This window comes from Epinephelus lanceolatus, chromosome 14 (genome assembly GCF_041903045.1).
Source record: "Epinephelus lanceolatus isolate andai-2023 chromosome 14, ASM4190304v1, whole genome shotgun sequence".
Lineage (NCBI taxonomy): Eukaryota > Metazoa > Chordata > Actinopteri > Perciformes > Serranidae > Epinephelus > Epinephelus lanceolatus.
Genome location: NC_135747.1, coordinates 28,208,722 through 28,223,861, shown reverse-complemented (window position 1 = coordinate 28,223,861; position 15,140 = coordinate 28,208,722). Strand labels below are relative to the sequence as shown.

Below are 15,140 nucleotides of genomic sequence, written 5' to 3'. Positions count from 1 at the left end.
GTTATTTGAGTTACTGTTGCCTTTCTATCATCTTGAACCAGTCTGGCCATTCTCCTCTGACCTCTGGCATCAACAAGGCATTTTGGCTCACTGGATATTTTCTCTTTTTTGGACCATCCTCTGTAAACCCTAGAGATGGTTGTGTGTGAGCAGCAGTTTCTGACAGACCAGCCCGTCTGGCACCAACAACCATGCCACATTCAAAGTCACTTAAATCACCTTTCTTCCCCATTCACAGATGACACAAACTGGTGTTTATGCATTAATATGCATTTTAATAGTTTCAACATAATTAATTTTGATATAAAACACTTCTTGTCATCCACAGAATCTGATGTTTGAGAGGTGATTGTGTTCAACAATAGTATAAATGTGATAAAGTGTGTGTAATGTAACTTGGATAAAGCCTGTGTTTTTTTATCGCAGCTTATCAAATACACACAACTGAATAAACACTAGAGCTTTATTAACAACCTCAGAACTACACACAATCAGCAAACTTTATCACATAGAGCATGTGTGCCGCTTTAAATGTTTATATAAAATATGAAATGGTACATCATTATCTCAAGACATTAACTGAAGAATATTACAGTGTCTCTTTGTGGTCGTTTTGTGAGTGTGTGGAGTCTTTTTGTGTCTAATTTTAGTCATTTTGTGATTCTTTGTAGTTGTTTTGCATCTACTAGTAGCCATTTTGTGTCCCCCTGTGGTGGTTCTGTGATTCTTTGTAATTGTTTTCCATCAAATTGCAGTCATTTAGTGTGTCTTTGTGGCTGTCTTTTCGCATCCATTTGCTGTCATTTTGCAATTCTTTGTAGTCACTTCAGATCTCTTTGTAGTAGTTTTGCATCTCTTTGGTTGTTTCGTCACTCTTTGAAGTGTTTTGGCATTAACCTGCTGTCATTTTGTCATATTTGTAGTCTTTTCATATCTATTTGTAGTCATTTTGCATCTCTTTGTAGTCGTTTTGGGATTCTTTGTAGTCATTTTGTATGTATTTGTAGTTTTTTGTCTCTGTGGTCCCTTCCTGTGTATTTAAAGTTATTTTGCACCCATTTGTGGTCATTTTGCAATTCTTCTTAGTTATTGCATATTTATTTGTAGTCATGTTGCATCACTGTGGTTGTTTTGTGGCTCTTTGAAGTGTTTTTGCACTAACTTGCTGTCATTTTGCTATTCTTTATAGTCTTTTTGCATCTATTTGTGGTCGTTTTGTGACTCTTTGTAGTCATTTTGTAATTCTTGTTAGTTATCTCAGATTTATTTGTAGTCATTTTGCATCTCTGTGGTTGTTTTGCAGTTTTTTGTTATCATTTTGCATTTCTTTGTGGTTGTTTTGGGGCTCTTTGGAGTGTTTTTGCACTAACTTGCTGCCAATTTGCTATTCTTTGTGGTCTTACATTTATTTGTGGTCATTTTGTAATTCTCTGCAATTATTTCAGATCTATTTGTAGTTATTTTGCGTCTCAGTAGTTGTTATGCAATTCTTTGCAGTTGTTTTGCAATCGTGATCATTTTGCGACTGTTTTTAGTTGTTATGTATCTCTTGATAGTCCTTTAATCGACTTTCCAACAAAAAATTTGAGCAGTCACTTCACACCGAGACTGTGGGCCTGTATCCAGCAGGTCTGATCAACAAACCATTCATGATAATAACAAGCCAACTACCTATCATCCTCTGACTCTGGTGGGGGGGATTAGGGGTGGCAATCAGATTCACCTCTCTGACCTTTCCTCACCACGTTACTACAGTTTATTTAGAGCAAACTGCGACTAAATGTGGTTAAAATAAAACAACAGAACATTTTTTAACTTTTCTAACGCAGCAGATGAAAGCTACTGCTCGTCCTCTCCACACACCACCAAGAAAGGAATGTAAAAACCTGGCATGTCTGGAGGTTCACAGTGCAGCCAGACACAGATGTGATTGCAAAGCTTTTCATCCACGCAACATTTTTCACAGGATTTCGAGCACACTTCAGCGAGCTGAGAGCAGCACTTGAGTTCAGCCCAGGCGGGCTTGTTTTGTGTCAACGGTGGAGCTCGCTGGGGTCCACCTCCTAGATAAGAGGCGTAAACATCTCTCGCACAAAGAGCTCCAACGCTCACCCAATACATGACTCATCCCGAGAGTGAACTTTACACTCGGGCTGTTTGCAACAAACGGATAATTGAAAACCATCAGACGAGCTGACCTGCTTTCAGTCAGCGTGTTCAGATTATGCAGGACTCGCTTCTTTTATACAGCTGGGTTAAAACAAGCCTTAAGATGTAACATTTACATAAAGAGTGTATTCATCTGACTTGTAAACGACACACTCACCAGAGGCTGAGCTCAGCAAAACACAGCACAGAACTAATTAATAAACAAGTAATTAGCTAATCAAACTGGCTGTTTTTCCACTGTTACTTCTCTGTGAAAGAAGAGAATGACTAAAAAAAGTGTTTGGGAAAGACATTAGATAATAAATTGCATCTTCAAATCACTACTTTGTATGTTCACCATATTTACTGTGCCCTCAGATCACCCAATTGATTCTCTCCTCATGGTAAGTGTTTTAAGCTGTAAGTTGCCTTAGGTCTGATCAACACTTCCGCATTTACGCTATGGAGTGTTTGATGTATACAGTTGTTAATAGACAGTAAATATGAAAGTGATCTTGGACAGAGATATGTGGAAAAACTTTGGGTATAAAGGCTGATCTATGGGCTGATTCCATACTGTTTGGATACGATACGATATGATACGATACAGCACAATGCGATACGATATGGCACGATGTGATATGACATTATGATATTACCATATTTGACTCAGTATGGTCAATTTTGACCAGCTCTGGCAAATTAATTAATAAATAAACCTGAATTTTATTCCTAGCTGTGTAGGGAACATTTTGAGACAGTATGTAGATCTTTATGTGACCATCAGATATGACCTGTTCTGAATGTATATGTGCACTTAGGGGGTTAAGGGGGTTCATTTTCAGCACATACAAATGTGTTCGTCCATGATAACCATGATGCATGATGGACTAGAACCATAAAACACGATCACCACCGACTTCCCATCATGTTATCAACTGTAACAAATAGAAGTTTCCACTATTGCACTGTATGCGTTTCCTATCCCATCCCATCTAAGACACACAGGGTGTCTTTTTCTGGGACATCATCATGAGGCACTGTGGCATTTTTTAAAATTTAAATAATAAATTGTTTTAAGTGAATAAAAAAGGGGGATGAAAATAAGAGGAATGTCAACCCGAGTCTGCACTACAGTTCCCTACATATCTAAAACTTACAATAAATGATCACGTCATAGATATGAAATATATACAGAATAATGTATGTATTGTAAGTGGACAATTTGGCGAAAAAACAAAGGTTGCTGGGTAGTAGTGCCCCAAATACAGGTACAACACATCAGAATATCCTCTTAAAAAGTGTTTAATTGAAAAGATTGACCGCAAAAACTTTTGACCTTGAAAACATAATATTCCACTAAATCCATGAAGTATACTTTTAATATATAATGCAATAACAACTATGAAGCATTACTGCTGCAATTTTTTTCCTCAGTTGGGCTCATTTTTGAGTTTTGAGATTGACAGATAGACCTACTTTACAAATCTGTGTCAATAAACCTGCTTCTCTTTCTGCTGACAATGGAGGAAACATCACCTGTATTTGTTCTTCCTGCTCTTCTTCTCCCCCTCCATGTTGCACCTGTCAGAGGGGGCGGGGTCAGTGATGTCACCTGAAGCTGCTGCAGGAGGGGGGGAGGGGTGCGGATGATCCGCCTCCGACATCGACTCCTCTCTCTGCGGGAAAGTTGCTCCTCGATGCGGCTGTAAAGACTCGTCCTTTTCCTCAGAGAACAAACGCAGCCTCACTGTGATGTACTTTAAAGTGTAAGAAGAAGAGTTACTATGCAGAGCAGCGGATACAAAACGTCTTCCTCCAGATATTCAGGACTTGTGCTGCATTTTCAGTCTCCTACAGGATAAAGAGAGAAGCTTCCGCGGAAGGATAAAGAGCGACGAGATGGGAAACATGATCTTGATGGCGCTGCTGCTGGCGCACCTGCCCACAGGTGAGGCTGGAAAGGTGTCACAGCTAAGACGTTTATATAGACTTCACATATATTCTCTATTAAAGTCAGTTGTTGTCAGTGTAAAGCCAAGAATTCAGGGTGAAGCCACCAAAGCAAACAGTCGAAACCAACAGTGATGTGTACAAGTTAATTATCGACAGGTGTAAACAGGACAAGGCCGACTGCTGTCACGTGACGCACACTGCTAATAGTTTTTATGAACATGTTGTCCAAAATATGAAACATCCAGACAGCTCACACAGTGGAAACAGACTGGTTTTGTAGAAGAGACTTTTAAATATAATTCTTTATTAGATCTGATCTTCATAGTGAACAAATGTTGAGGACATAAGGCTGTAAATAAGGTTTATTTTTATTATCAGTTAATCTGCTGTTGATCTGAAATAATAAGTCAATAATCGACAGAAAGTTAATAAATTATTTTGATAACTAAATATACTTTAAAGTCCTTTATGGAGCCAAAATGACAAAACTTACCTTGTTCAGTATCTCCATGTGAAAATTGGCTGCAGTGAATTTAACAGGGCTGTCACTGCAGTTTTCATTACTGAGTAATCTGCAGATTATTTTCTGGATTAATCAGTTTATCGTTTGGTCGATAAACCATTAGAAATAATTAAAAAATGTCCATGACACTTCCCAAGAGCCTATAGGATGATGTCATGAAATGTTAAGATATTTAGTTTAATGTAAGAAAAACTTAAACTCAGCAAATTCTCACATTTGATTACAACAACAACAAAACGCACAAACAAATTACAAATAAATCAATGAAGTTTTAAGAGTCTTTGCAAATTAGAGTCCTTTCCAGGTGGTTTTTAAATGATGTTAATGTAGATGATGATTGCAGAGATGGAAGAAGGTTGTTCCAAAGACATGCTCCTCTGTATTTCATGAATACTGATTGAGAAGTCTGACAGTATGGAAGATACATTTGTTGATCTTTTTTTATCAATAATCGATTAGTCATTACAGCTCTGTTATTAAATATTGTTGTTAAAAATTGCTGTTGTTGTCAGGCTGTTATATATTATTTTGTTATTATTAGTTTGCCATTGCTTTTATGTTGTCATGTTATGTCATGCTATTGGTTTGTCTATTAACTAGGTGAAAGATGGCGGCTTTAAACAAGCCCACTGGGTTTTCTTCCTCTCCCTGCACTGTTTATTTTATGTTTGTCATTTTGCATATTTTAAATTGTGCAAAATTAATAAATGATAAAAAAAACAACAACATATCTTTAGGTTTTGGTTTGTTGAAGCAAATTGAAGAAATCGCTTTGGTCGTTATTTTCTGACATTTTATAAACTAAAATTTAAATCAATTAATGGGAAAAAATAATAAGTAGAGTAAGTGCTAATAAAAATAGTAAAGCCTTAATGATTATCAGTTAATAGTTTGGTCTATAAAATGAAAGACAAATGCCCATCACATGTAAAAAAACTGAAAAAATACCATCAAAGGCGAGCCTATTCAATTGGTGGCCCATGAGCCACATCTGGCTCGGGAGTGGCCCAGCTAAGGATTGGTACTTGGTATTAAACGGGCCCCGATGCACAATTATTAAAGGCAGTATTGATAAGCTCCAACGTTATCGGTTCTTTTTAACGTTCTCTCCTGCTCTCTGCATGTCGGGGCAGCTGACATTTACCAGCTCAGTGGCCTTGTGGTAGAGTGTCCGCCCTGAGACTGGGAGGTCGTGGGTTCGATCCCCGGCCGGGTCATACCAAAGACTATAAAAATGGGACCCATTGCCTCCCTGCTTGGCACTCAGCATCAGGGGTTGGAATTGGGGGGTTAGATCACCACATGATTCCCGAGCGCGGCACCGCTGCTGCTCACCGCTCCCTCAGGGGATGGGTCAAATGCGGAGAACAAATTTCACACATTCAGGTGTGTGACAATCAGTGGAACTTTACCTTTACCTTTACATTTGACCTTACAGGACAATGTCAATGTCCTGACGTGAAGTGTGTGTGTGTGTGTGTGGGGAAAAGAAAGGGGAGAGCAAGGGAGACACTGGTAGAGAGCAATAGTGTGCTGGTCAATGTTATTGCTACTGGTTCTGGGCAGTGATAGCTCTTTTTTTATTCTGTTGCCGCATTTTGTGATGTGCCTGGGTCAAATATGCGACCAAAAAATTTTTTTTAAAAACTGATTCGATACACAGTGCTATTTTTTACTACGCTGATTTTTTTTATTTGTCATTACCACAAGCTATATATTAAAGTTGTTAGCTTGAGCTCTGGCAAATAGTGAAAACTTTTCTCGATCTTTTTTGACTTTTAATGGATCAATGGCCCTCATCTATCTGTATGTATCTTAAATCAACTAAGAAAAACTGTTAACACATCTGATAGTAACAATCACGCATCTCTATCAGAGGTTTGGACATGTTGTTAAAAAGGGAAAGTGTTTTAAACTTTGACCTCAATAGCTGATCTTTTCTCATTAGCAGAGGTGGCCTGTCATCAGCCTGTTTTCTCCACAGCAGTGCCACTCATGATTGACAGCTGTTATTATCTCTAATGGTTAAGTACAATACGTACACACTTAAAGACTTCTGTAGTAAACTGTAAACCAGTCTGGTCAGATTCTTATCAACCCAGCATTCAAAGCTGTGACACCGATTCGTGACAGGTTTTTCTGTCTGAAGGTACAGTGATTTGAATATTGCGTCATGTGTGCTGCTGCTGTTTTTACTTTTTATCTTATCGTTATTCTTCCTGCTTGTTTCAGAGCTGCTGTCCATCCAGGTGATTGTTCCAGAGGCAGAGAGGAGGACCACTCTGTTTGCCTCTGTGATCCTTCGCTGTGATTACTCGACCTCAGCGAACCCTCAGGATGTGCTGGTCACCTGGAGGTACAAGTCCTTCTGTAAAGACCCTGTGCTGGAGTACTACTCCACAGGTGAGGCTGCAGGTGGAAGGAGAGAGCAATGATATAGCTGAATATTGTGTGTGGTTTTTAAGTAGATGTTTTTAGATATTTTACATCAAATCGTTACATCACTTTACGCCTCAGGCTCACGCAACTTCACAGGTGTGTAGTCAAAATGAAGGCTGAGTTCGAGGATGGGTGTGGTCTGAGTAAGGGGGCTGGAAGTAGGAGGGTAGGAAGTAGGGAAGGGGCCATTTCCCCCATGCTGGCTTACTTTTATTTTAAGTCACTGATTGCTGTATCATAGCAGGAGTGATCCCTTTACAATATGGTCTCTGGTTTTATTTGTTTTTCCCCATAGTATCCACCCTTGCAATACAATATCTGCATGTAGCAACTAAAGCATGATTAGTGCTATTTTACAAACATGTTCAAGCACTACCAGTGTTAAAAGACCACCTCAGAAATTTAGCATTGTACTCCTTTAACCCTTTGAAACCTTATTTCTTTCAAAAAACATGGGAAGAAGGCAATGGGCAACGATAGAAAAAATGATGTGAAAAAAATTACAAGAAATTACTAAAAAAGAGAAAAATAAAAACAAGAAAATAAGTTAAAAAAAGAAAGGAAAGGAAAAAAAGAAAAGAATTAAGAACAAACAACGACATGATCTGAAAAAGAAAGTTTAAAAATTATAATAATTATGTACATAATTTTAAATATATAACAATGATAATTATGAATATAGTTTTTCCCTAGCTTTTAAAAAAATAATTTTCTAAATTTTTTTGCAATTTGTGGAACATTTCTTACCAAGTTGCTCACTTCCTTTTTCCCATGTTTTTGAATGAAAGAAACTGGCAAAAAATTAATAAAAAGAGAAAACTAAAAACAAGAATATTAGTTAAAAAAAGTAAAAACTAAAAAAAACAACAAGGAAATGACCTGAAAATGCAGTTACAATAATTCTGTACCATCATTTTAAATATGTAATATTATTATAAATTCTAAGTATAATTTTCCCTAGCCTTTTTCTCCTCTTTTCCCTAGCTTTAAAAAGTAATTTTCTAATTACAAGAAATTGCTAAAAAAGAAAAAAAAAGAAAATTAAAAACAAGAATATTAATTTAAAAAAAGTTTTTTAAAAAATTAGAAAAGTACGAAATGACCCGAAAATACTGCTTAAAAATTACAATAATTCGGTTCCATAATTTGAAATATGTAATAATAATAATAATTTTTCCCTAGCTTTTTTCTTTTTCCATTGTTTTTTTTTTTTTTTTTTGCAGTTTATGGGGCATTTCTAACCAGGTTGCTCAGTGCCTTTTTCCCATGTTTTTGAAAGAAATCACACAATTAGCTCAGGGTTTAAAGGTTTAAATACTTGTGAAAGGCGTCTGAAAGCGGCACAAGAAAAGTGTTGTCGCTCCAGGTTTCAAAGGGTTAACACAGTCAGGCTCATGATGAACAGTTTTTTTAGCATCAAACTCCATGCAGCAGAACCAGAGATAGCGTTTTTTCCTTTTAAATTCCACACATTCCTCTTGTCAAAACCTGGCACCTCCATTACTTGCAGTGCAACCAGATGGAAAACGGTGTGTTTTGCTGGTAGCAGCTGATGTAGCCTTGAGCTGCTAACCTCACGCAGAGATAAGGAGCAGGTTACAGCGGTCAGGTAAACGGAGTTCTTTTAACTCAGCATCCTTAGATTTTTATTTCTCTTTCAATTTTTAAGTGGTAGCTTTCAGCCCCAGCCAACACTGACCTAGGTGACCTCAGTTGAGGCAATTTATCACACTTTACACAGCTCACTCTGGAGCAACACATGTAGTAGTGCTCCCCGAGACTTGCAAACAGATTTGGATCTGGTTACTTTTAAAGGATAACTTTGGCATTTTTCAACTTAGACCATATTTTCTCATGTATTTGAGACTGTGTGAACAACAGTTGGTCCAGTATTGAGCGAGAGGGCAGCAGCCGGCATGTCAGCATGTGAGGCAACTGAGGACCATCACTGTACCTCCTTTAAAAGTGGTTATTTTTGCCACAGAGAGGCTCAGATTGTTACTGTAAGTGGGCTGAAGTGTCTCTTTACCTTTCGCCTGATCCAGTAGGTTGATTATTGTCTTGACAAGCGGAAGTCTCGTTCTGAAATCTCACAAGAAATGACTTGCTGTAGGAAAACAAACCTGGAAATGTGAGTGAGATTTGCAGAGTAGTAACAGGAGTAGTTTATAGAAAACGTAGTGTTACCTCTCTCAGTGACAGCTTACCAGCTCCAAACTGTAGTTAGGAACACACTGGCTTATTAACATTAAATTATATTGGCTTGTTATTAGCTGGTAACTAGCTTCTAGCGGTCCAGACCACTCTACAGAAGGAAGAATGGTGTTTGCATTTCAGTCATCACCACAAAACAAGAAACATGGCCTCCTCATGAGGTTGAACAGTAGCCCTGAGCTCATCTAGACACTTAATTGTGCTGACTATCATCACTATTTGCTGCCTGCCGTCTTCATCATGACACATTACCCACATGGCCACCGCCCTTACAGGGGAAAAGGGTGAGCCAGTGAAAGTAGTTTAGTGTTATCTAAAAGACTTTCAATGTCATGGATGATTATTTAGATGATTTTGACAATGTGGATGAGGCCTTTGAATTTGATAGCTGTCCATATTTATTTGTGCCTACTAAATGAAGAGCTGATGAGGGGAAAGAGAGAGTACAGAGAGTTGTTGCATAGAGATGCAACACAGCTATCTTTGCATCCTTAACCTTAACCAGAGTGCTTCCAATCTCCCGTCTCTACATCTGTGGTCTGGTACAAAATCGTAGTATTCCTTTCACTCTAAAACACAGTAATCCTCCGGGAGGCAATTACATTTTCCACTACAACATGCTCGTCCAAACAAAGCAGTAGGTTTTTTCTAGGAGATGGGGTTGAAGCAGCAGTTTGTCTGAGGTACAGTAGCTTTGTCAGATACAGTAACTCTACACAGAATCACATTTGTCAGAAAAGTTTGTCAGAAAAGCGAGGATACACGAGTGCAGCCTTTCGTGGAAGTCTTTTACTGACCAACACACCCCCCTGATTGGATATCAGTTATTGATTGGACAGCTGATCGGACTGATCTGATACATCCCAACATCACTGAAGTTTCATACCAGAGGGAAGACAGATAAGAGATTGAACTCAAGTGTATCACTGCCACGTTTTATATTTGATTTGTTTGCTGATTCACCATCCAGTTAAAAATCAGAACACGTTGTTCGTGTGCAGGTGATTGTTAGACAGAGAACACTGCTGCTCTGCTACTGAGAACTGTATCTGTATCTTTATCATTATATATGTATATGTAACATTGTGTGCAGACACAAACTCCATTAAAAGTTTCTATCACTGTTAATAAAGCCTCCTGACAGCTGATCCAACTGTACTCAGCAGCCGCTGTCATCACAAACTGACGTCGCTTTCTTCTCTCCTCACGTCTCATCCTCGCATCTCTCCCCTGTGTCCTACGAGGGCAGAGCTAAGACGCAAGGAAGAGATGCAAGTGAGGGACATGTGGATGCGAGATGCGTCATTTGGATGAACCCATTGTGATGTGATGGTTGGAGCAGCATGAGGCAGACTGGTCTAGAAGAAAGAGAATATGCAATAAATTGAACATCATATTTCATCGTATTTCCCTCTGTGTCTGCAGCCTTTCAGGCCACTCTGCAGCTGGGTCAGGACCCCTCCAATGACTGCCCGGACCGCCAGCGTACCGTCCGCACAGTGATCCAGAAAAGAGGCATTAATGAGCCCATACTGGGTGCCGACTACAGAAATCGCAGAATTACCATTCAGAACAGTGAGTTTGAACCCGTCATAATGACAGTGTTGATGTTTCACTCTGAACTGTTGATGCAGTCATACACATACATAGATTCTATTATAATTGTGTTGCCAAACAGAGCGCTACTTTCCCTAAATACTGCATTCATTAGTATAAATGAGAAGCTACACTGCCTGGAGTAAGACACGAGCAAACACAATATATATGGAGAGCATTTTGAACTATTAAAACCTAACTTTGTGATGTTATGTGTCAACAGAGGCTGACCTTGTTATCACTGAGGTGATGTGGTGGGATAACGGCGTGTATTTCTGCACCATTGACGCTGCCGGTGACACTACAGGAGACTCAGATCGTGAAGTCAAGCTCATCGTGTACCGTGAGTTTCCTCAATTGAGGTTTTGGGACTTGAGGTCACATAGAGCCTGGAAAGACTTTCTGATATTTAAATATTGATAATCGTGTGTCGTCTTACGTGTTCCAGACTGGCTGACCGTCCTGTTGATCATCCTCGGTGCTCTCCTGCTCATTATGCTCTTCTGCATATGTTGCTGTCAGTGCTGCCCGCAGAAGTGCTGCTGCTACGTCCGCTGCCCGTGTTGTCCACAGACATGCTGCTGCCCGGAGGAAGGTACAGGAGACCTCAATCTTTATGCACAGATAAGTTTGTCTGTACGTGTTCAAGCCTACATATCAAAATCCTCTGCTCTGATTTCAGCTGTGATGCAGCACAGGATGATGCGAGAGGCTCAGAAGGCTATGGTTCCTTGGATGCATGGTCAACCCATCTACGCTCCCATTAGCTCTAACGCCTCTGCTCAGGGCGTTCCCATACTGTACTCAGGTGAGTGACACAAAGTACACAAAGGTCTTCCCTTTAATGCTTTGTTGAATGCTTTGTTGGATCATTCTCGCCCAGACCCAAGGGCGTGTGTTTGGTTTGGTTTCAGCACAATGAAGTAAAACAAAAACCCCTGAAACTATGTAAACACCACTGCTATGTCCATATTTATTATATTTAAAGGGATAGTCCGGATCGTTTTAAGTCAGGTTGTATGAGGTAGTTAGCCATAGTCAGTGTGTTACTTACAGTACAAGACTCTCAGCGTGCCCCAAGTTTGGAGAAGCAGGCAGAAATACTGCAAAGATAGCTGTGTTGTATACTGCTGTGGATGGGAGCAGCAGCAAAACATATTTTATCCACCTAAAAAAATCTGTAACAGTTTAAATGTACATTATATCTAAAATAATTGCACTGCTTTACCTTGCTGACAGCCTTGTTGGACAGCCCTTTTCCAGTAGGGAAGCTGTTAGCAGCTTCAGTTCCTTGTGCTCTCATCAAAGCCACCAGACTCCATTGACAAAAACAGTAATTTTGGCACACTGAACACAAGAGCTGTTGGTCTACCACTGCCCGATCAGTTGTTTGTTTGTGTTACTGTGTGACTTGACTACCTGTCAACCACCAAAACCAACGGACAAAGTTAGCGACTTGCTTATCTGCTGGATGTGTAAATGTCAAACTTTTTGGTAACAACATATGAGAGGAAATTGTGTCCATGTTTACAGCTTGTTTCTGCCGCCCCCATGTGGCCGAAAATCAGTTATTAGATTATTTATGTCCTCTCTGAACTCTGTCTCTTCTGTTCCAGGCTCGTACTCCGACTACCCGACCAAACAAAACTTTGCCATGGCTCCCATGGAGCTGTCACCCATGGCCTTCCAGCAACAGCCTCCTCCTCCTCCTCAACACCACATGAACGGCAGTGCACGCGGCAGCTCTCATGGCACCGGTCACGTGTTGGACTACCTGGAGAACCAGGTGAGGGGGCTGGATGTGGGAGCACCTCAAATGGCCTCACATGCTCCACAAAATATGCTCCCATTACAGCCTCAACTTCCGCCTCAGCCCGCTCCTCAAGCAGTCCCCTACACCCCGGGGCCCCCGAGTATGTTGTCAGCCCTGGATGAGATGGGGGTGAGAGGGGTGGAGAGGAGGGTGATCACCCTGCCTCCTATAATCCAGCGTGTGCCCAGCTTTTCCTCACGCAGGGGGCCTGGAGGTGGAGACGGAGCCAGAGGTGGGCACAGGATATCCAGCCTGTCCAGCGGGAGTACAAACCACTCAGGAGGAGGAGGTCTCCCCCGCGATAGCCGTGGCTACAGAGACGTCTCTCCTCCCAGACGGGGCATTTTGCGTGATTACAGCGATGACTCCGAATGGGAGAACAGGCGAGCAAGAGCACCACATAGGGGTTCAAGGAATGAGAGCGGAGGCTTGGCCGGGAGGAGGCGAGGTGAACCCAGGCCACGTGCTCATAGCCGTGACGACCTGATGGAGGAGCTCTACAGCAAAGCAGCTGGGAGGAAGAGGAGCTATTCACCTCCTCCACGCCGCAGAGGATCCTCGAGCTCAGACGAGGACAGCAGGAGGAGGAAAGGAGGTAAAGGGAAGGATTGGCCCGAGAAGCCACCCAGCTACTCCTCCATAGAGGAGCAGCCTGGACGCAGTAACGACAGGAGGAACTACCTTCGACTTTCAGTAAGATCCAAACGCTGACACACACTCTGAACACTTTTTGCATGCCACTGTACATTTCACCACTTGTACTGAATCCTCAGATCTCCATCATTAACTTCTCCTCTGTCACTTTTCTCTTTTAGGACAGAAGCTCCCGTAGTGCGACCAGTGTTGTCATCTAAAGCATTTCTTTTTTTATTTTTTCTCCTGAATCGTGAAAATGAAGACAAACAGGAGGCACCTTCATCTGTTCAATCAGCTACAAGCATTTAGTCGTCGTCATGTCATTTGATGGTAACTCCTGAAATGTACTGTATGGATATACTTTCACTGTGTATGCACTGTTTGTAATTGTAAAGAAAAATTAGATTTTTATGAATGAAGAAAAGCTGTTCAGCTGAATAGATAATATGCCGTGATATGAAGCCTGTGTGTGATTCTTGTCCTAGCTGTATTAAATTGTGTAATTTGTGTCTGGTGATGGATATAACAGCTCTTTAGTTTGTCTTTGGTTTGGTTTTTCTTCTCTGTAGGTTCATTGTAGTGAAGACAATTTGTGTGAGATGTACACAGTGTGTATTTGCTTTTTTTAAATATAATATCTTATTTTTGCATAATTTCTTATACTATTTAAGTGGGGTTTTTTTACCTTTCATCCATAATAACAATAGACAGCAATAAAAAGAATGTTCTGTGTCTGTCTTTTTAAGAAGGACAGAGTTATTGGACTCACTGAACCTATTGAATGAACAACCAACAAAACACATGCAATTCTGATTTTCATTAATGTTTGCTTTTTAAAAAAAAAAACAAAAAACAAACAAAAAAAAAACCAAATAGAGATGTATTGTGACAATATATGTATGTTTTAAATAAATTTTTTTAGATACAGCTCGTGTGAAGGGGTCATTATTTATGTGCTTTTTATATATACAAAAGGTTACTGTGTCAAAATCCTAAGACTAAAGACTAAAACTTGATGTTGCGAGATAAGACTGAAGCCAGAATATTAAACTGTATATTAAGATTTGTATTTAAATAATAATGGGTCCCATATTATGCTTATTTTTAGGTTCATACTTGTATTTTGGGTTTCTACTTGAACATGTTTACATGCTTTAATGTTCAAAAAACATAATTTTCCCTGTCAGTCTGAATATACCTGTACTCACCCTTAGTCTGAAACACAAGTCTGCTCTGATTGGTCAGGGTTTTCAGGGTCTTCCACATCTGCACTCAGGCTATTCAAAGAAGGCTGTGACGTGCTCTTTGACCCCATGGGAGCTATCTATAGGGCATGACACATGCATAATGTAACTGGAGCTGCGATGTCGGAGGGCTTCAGCAGACGGTGCTTCTGTGTCATTGTCTTTGAACAAAAAGAAATTTAGAAACACTCTGCTGTGGATATCATTTGATTTGGAATGATAATAATCACTCTTAGGAACTGTAGTCCATGCTTAATATTACTCCATATTTAAATTTTAACTGTATACTCGAGTTTGTTGTGTCTGTTTGATGAAAATGTGGGTTATAAACTTTTTGATTTTGTTTGTTGTGGCTGTCAGAAGCTTGTTTCTGCTTTCTTTATATAAAAGTGTACAAAAACAATTTGATGTGGGTCAATATATACAATATAAACACTCATTTGCCAATATAAAATGTACATCTATCTGATAGTAATGCAGTCTAGTCCACCATCATGTTGTTTTTTGCTTTGCAACACTCCCACCCTGTTATTCCACACAAAAACAATTTGCCCAATTTTTGTCACACTAC

At 39.9% G+C, this 15,140-nt stretch overlaps 1 protein-coding gene across 1 annotated transcript; it reads left to right on the top strand.

Annotated features, from left to right (window-relative positions):
• The first annotated feature begins 3,776 nt into the window (after window positions 1-3,776).
• On the top strand, window positions 3,777-14,252 carry LOC117251182 (immunoglobulin-like domain-containing receptor 1). The gene is made up of 8 exons (XM_033617213.2): window positions 3,777-4,099; window positions 6,860-7,030; window positions 10,706-10,855; window positions 11,100-11,219; window positions 11,325-11,471; window positions 11,559-11,684; window positions 12,493-13,382; window positions 13,505-14,252. The coding sequence occupies exons 1-8, from the start codon at window positions 4,051-4,053 to the stop codon at window positions 13,541-13,543; spliced, it is 1,692 nt and encodes a 563-aa protein (XP_033473104.2). The 5' UTR covers window positions 3,777-4,050; the 3' UTR covers window positions 13,544-14,252.
• The last annotated feature ends 888 nt before the right edge of the window (window positions 14,253-15,140 follow it).

Coding starts and splice junctions, on each gene's coding strand:
- LOC117251182 (XM_033617213.2), top strand. CDS start 4,051: ATGGGAAACATGATCTTGATGGCGCTGCTGCTGGCGCACCTGCCCACA. Junction 10,856..11,099: donor CAGAATTACCATTCAGAACA/GTGAGTTTGAAC, acceptor ATGTGTCAACAG/AGGCTGACCTTGTTATCACT. Junction 13,383..13,504: donor GGAACTACCTTCGACTTTCA/GTAAGATCCAAA, acceptor TTTCTCTTTTAG/GACAGAAGCTCCCGTAGTGC.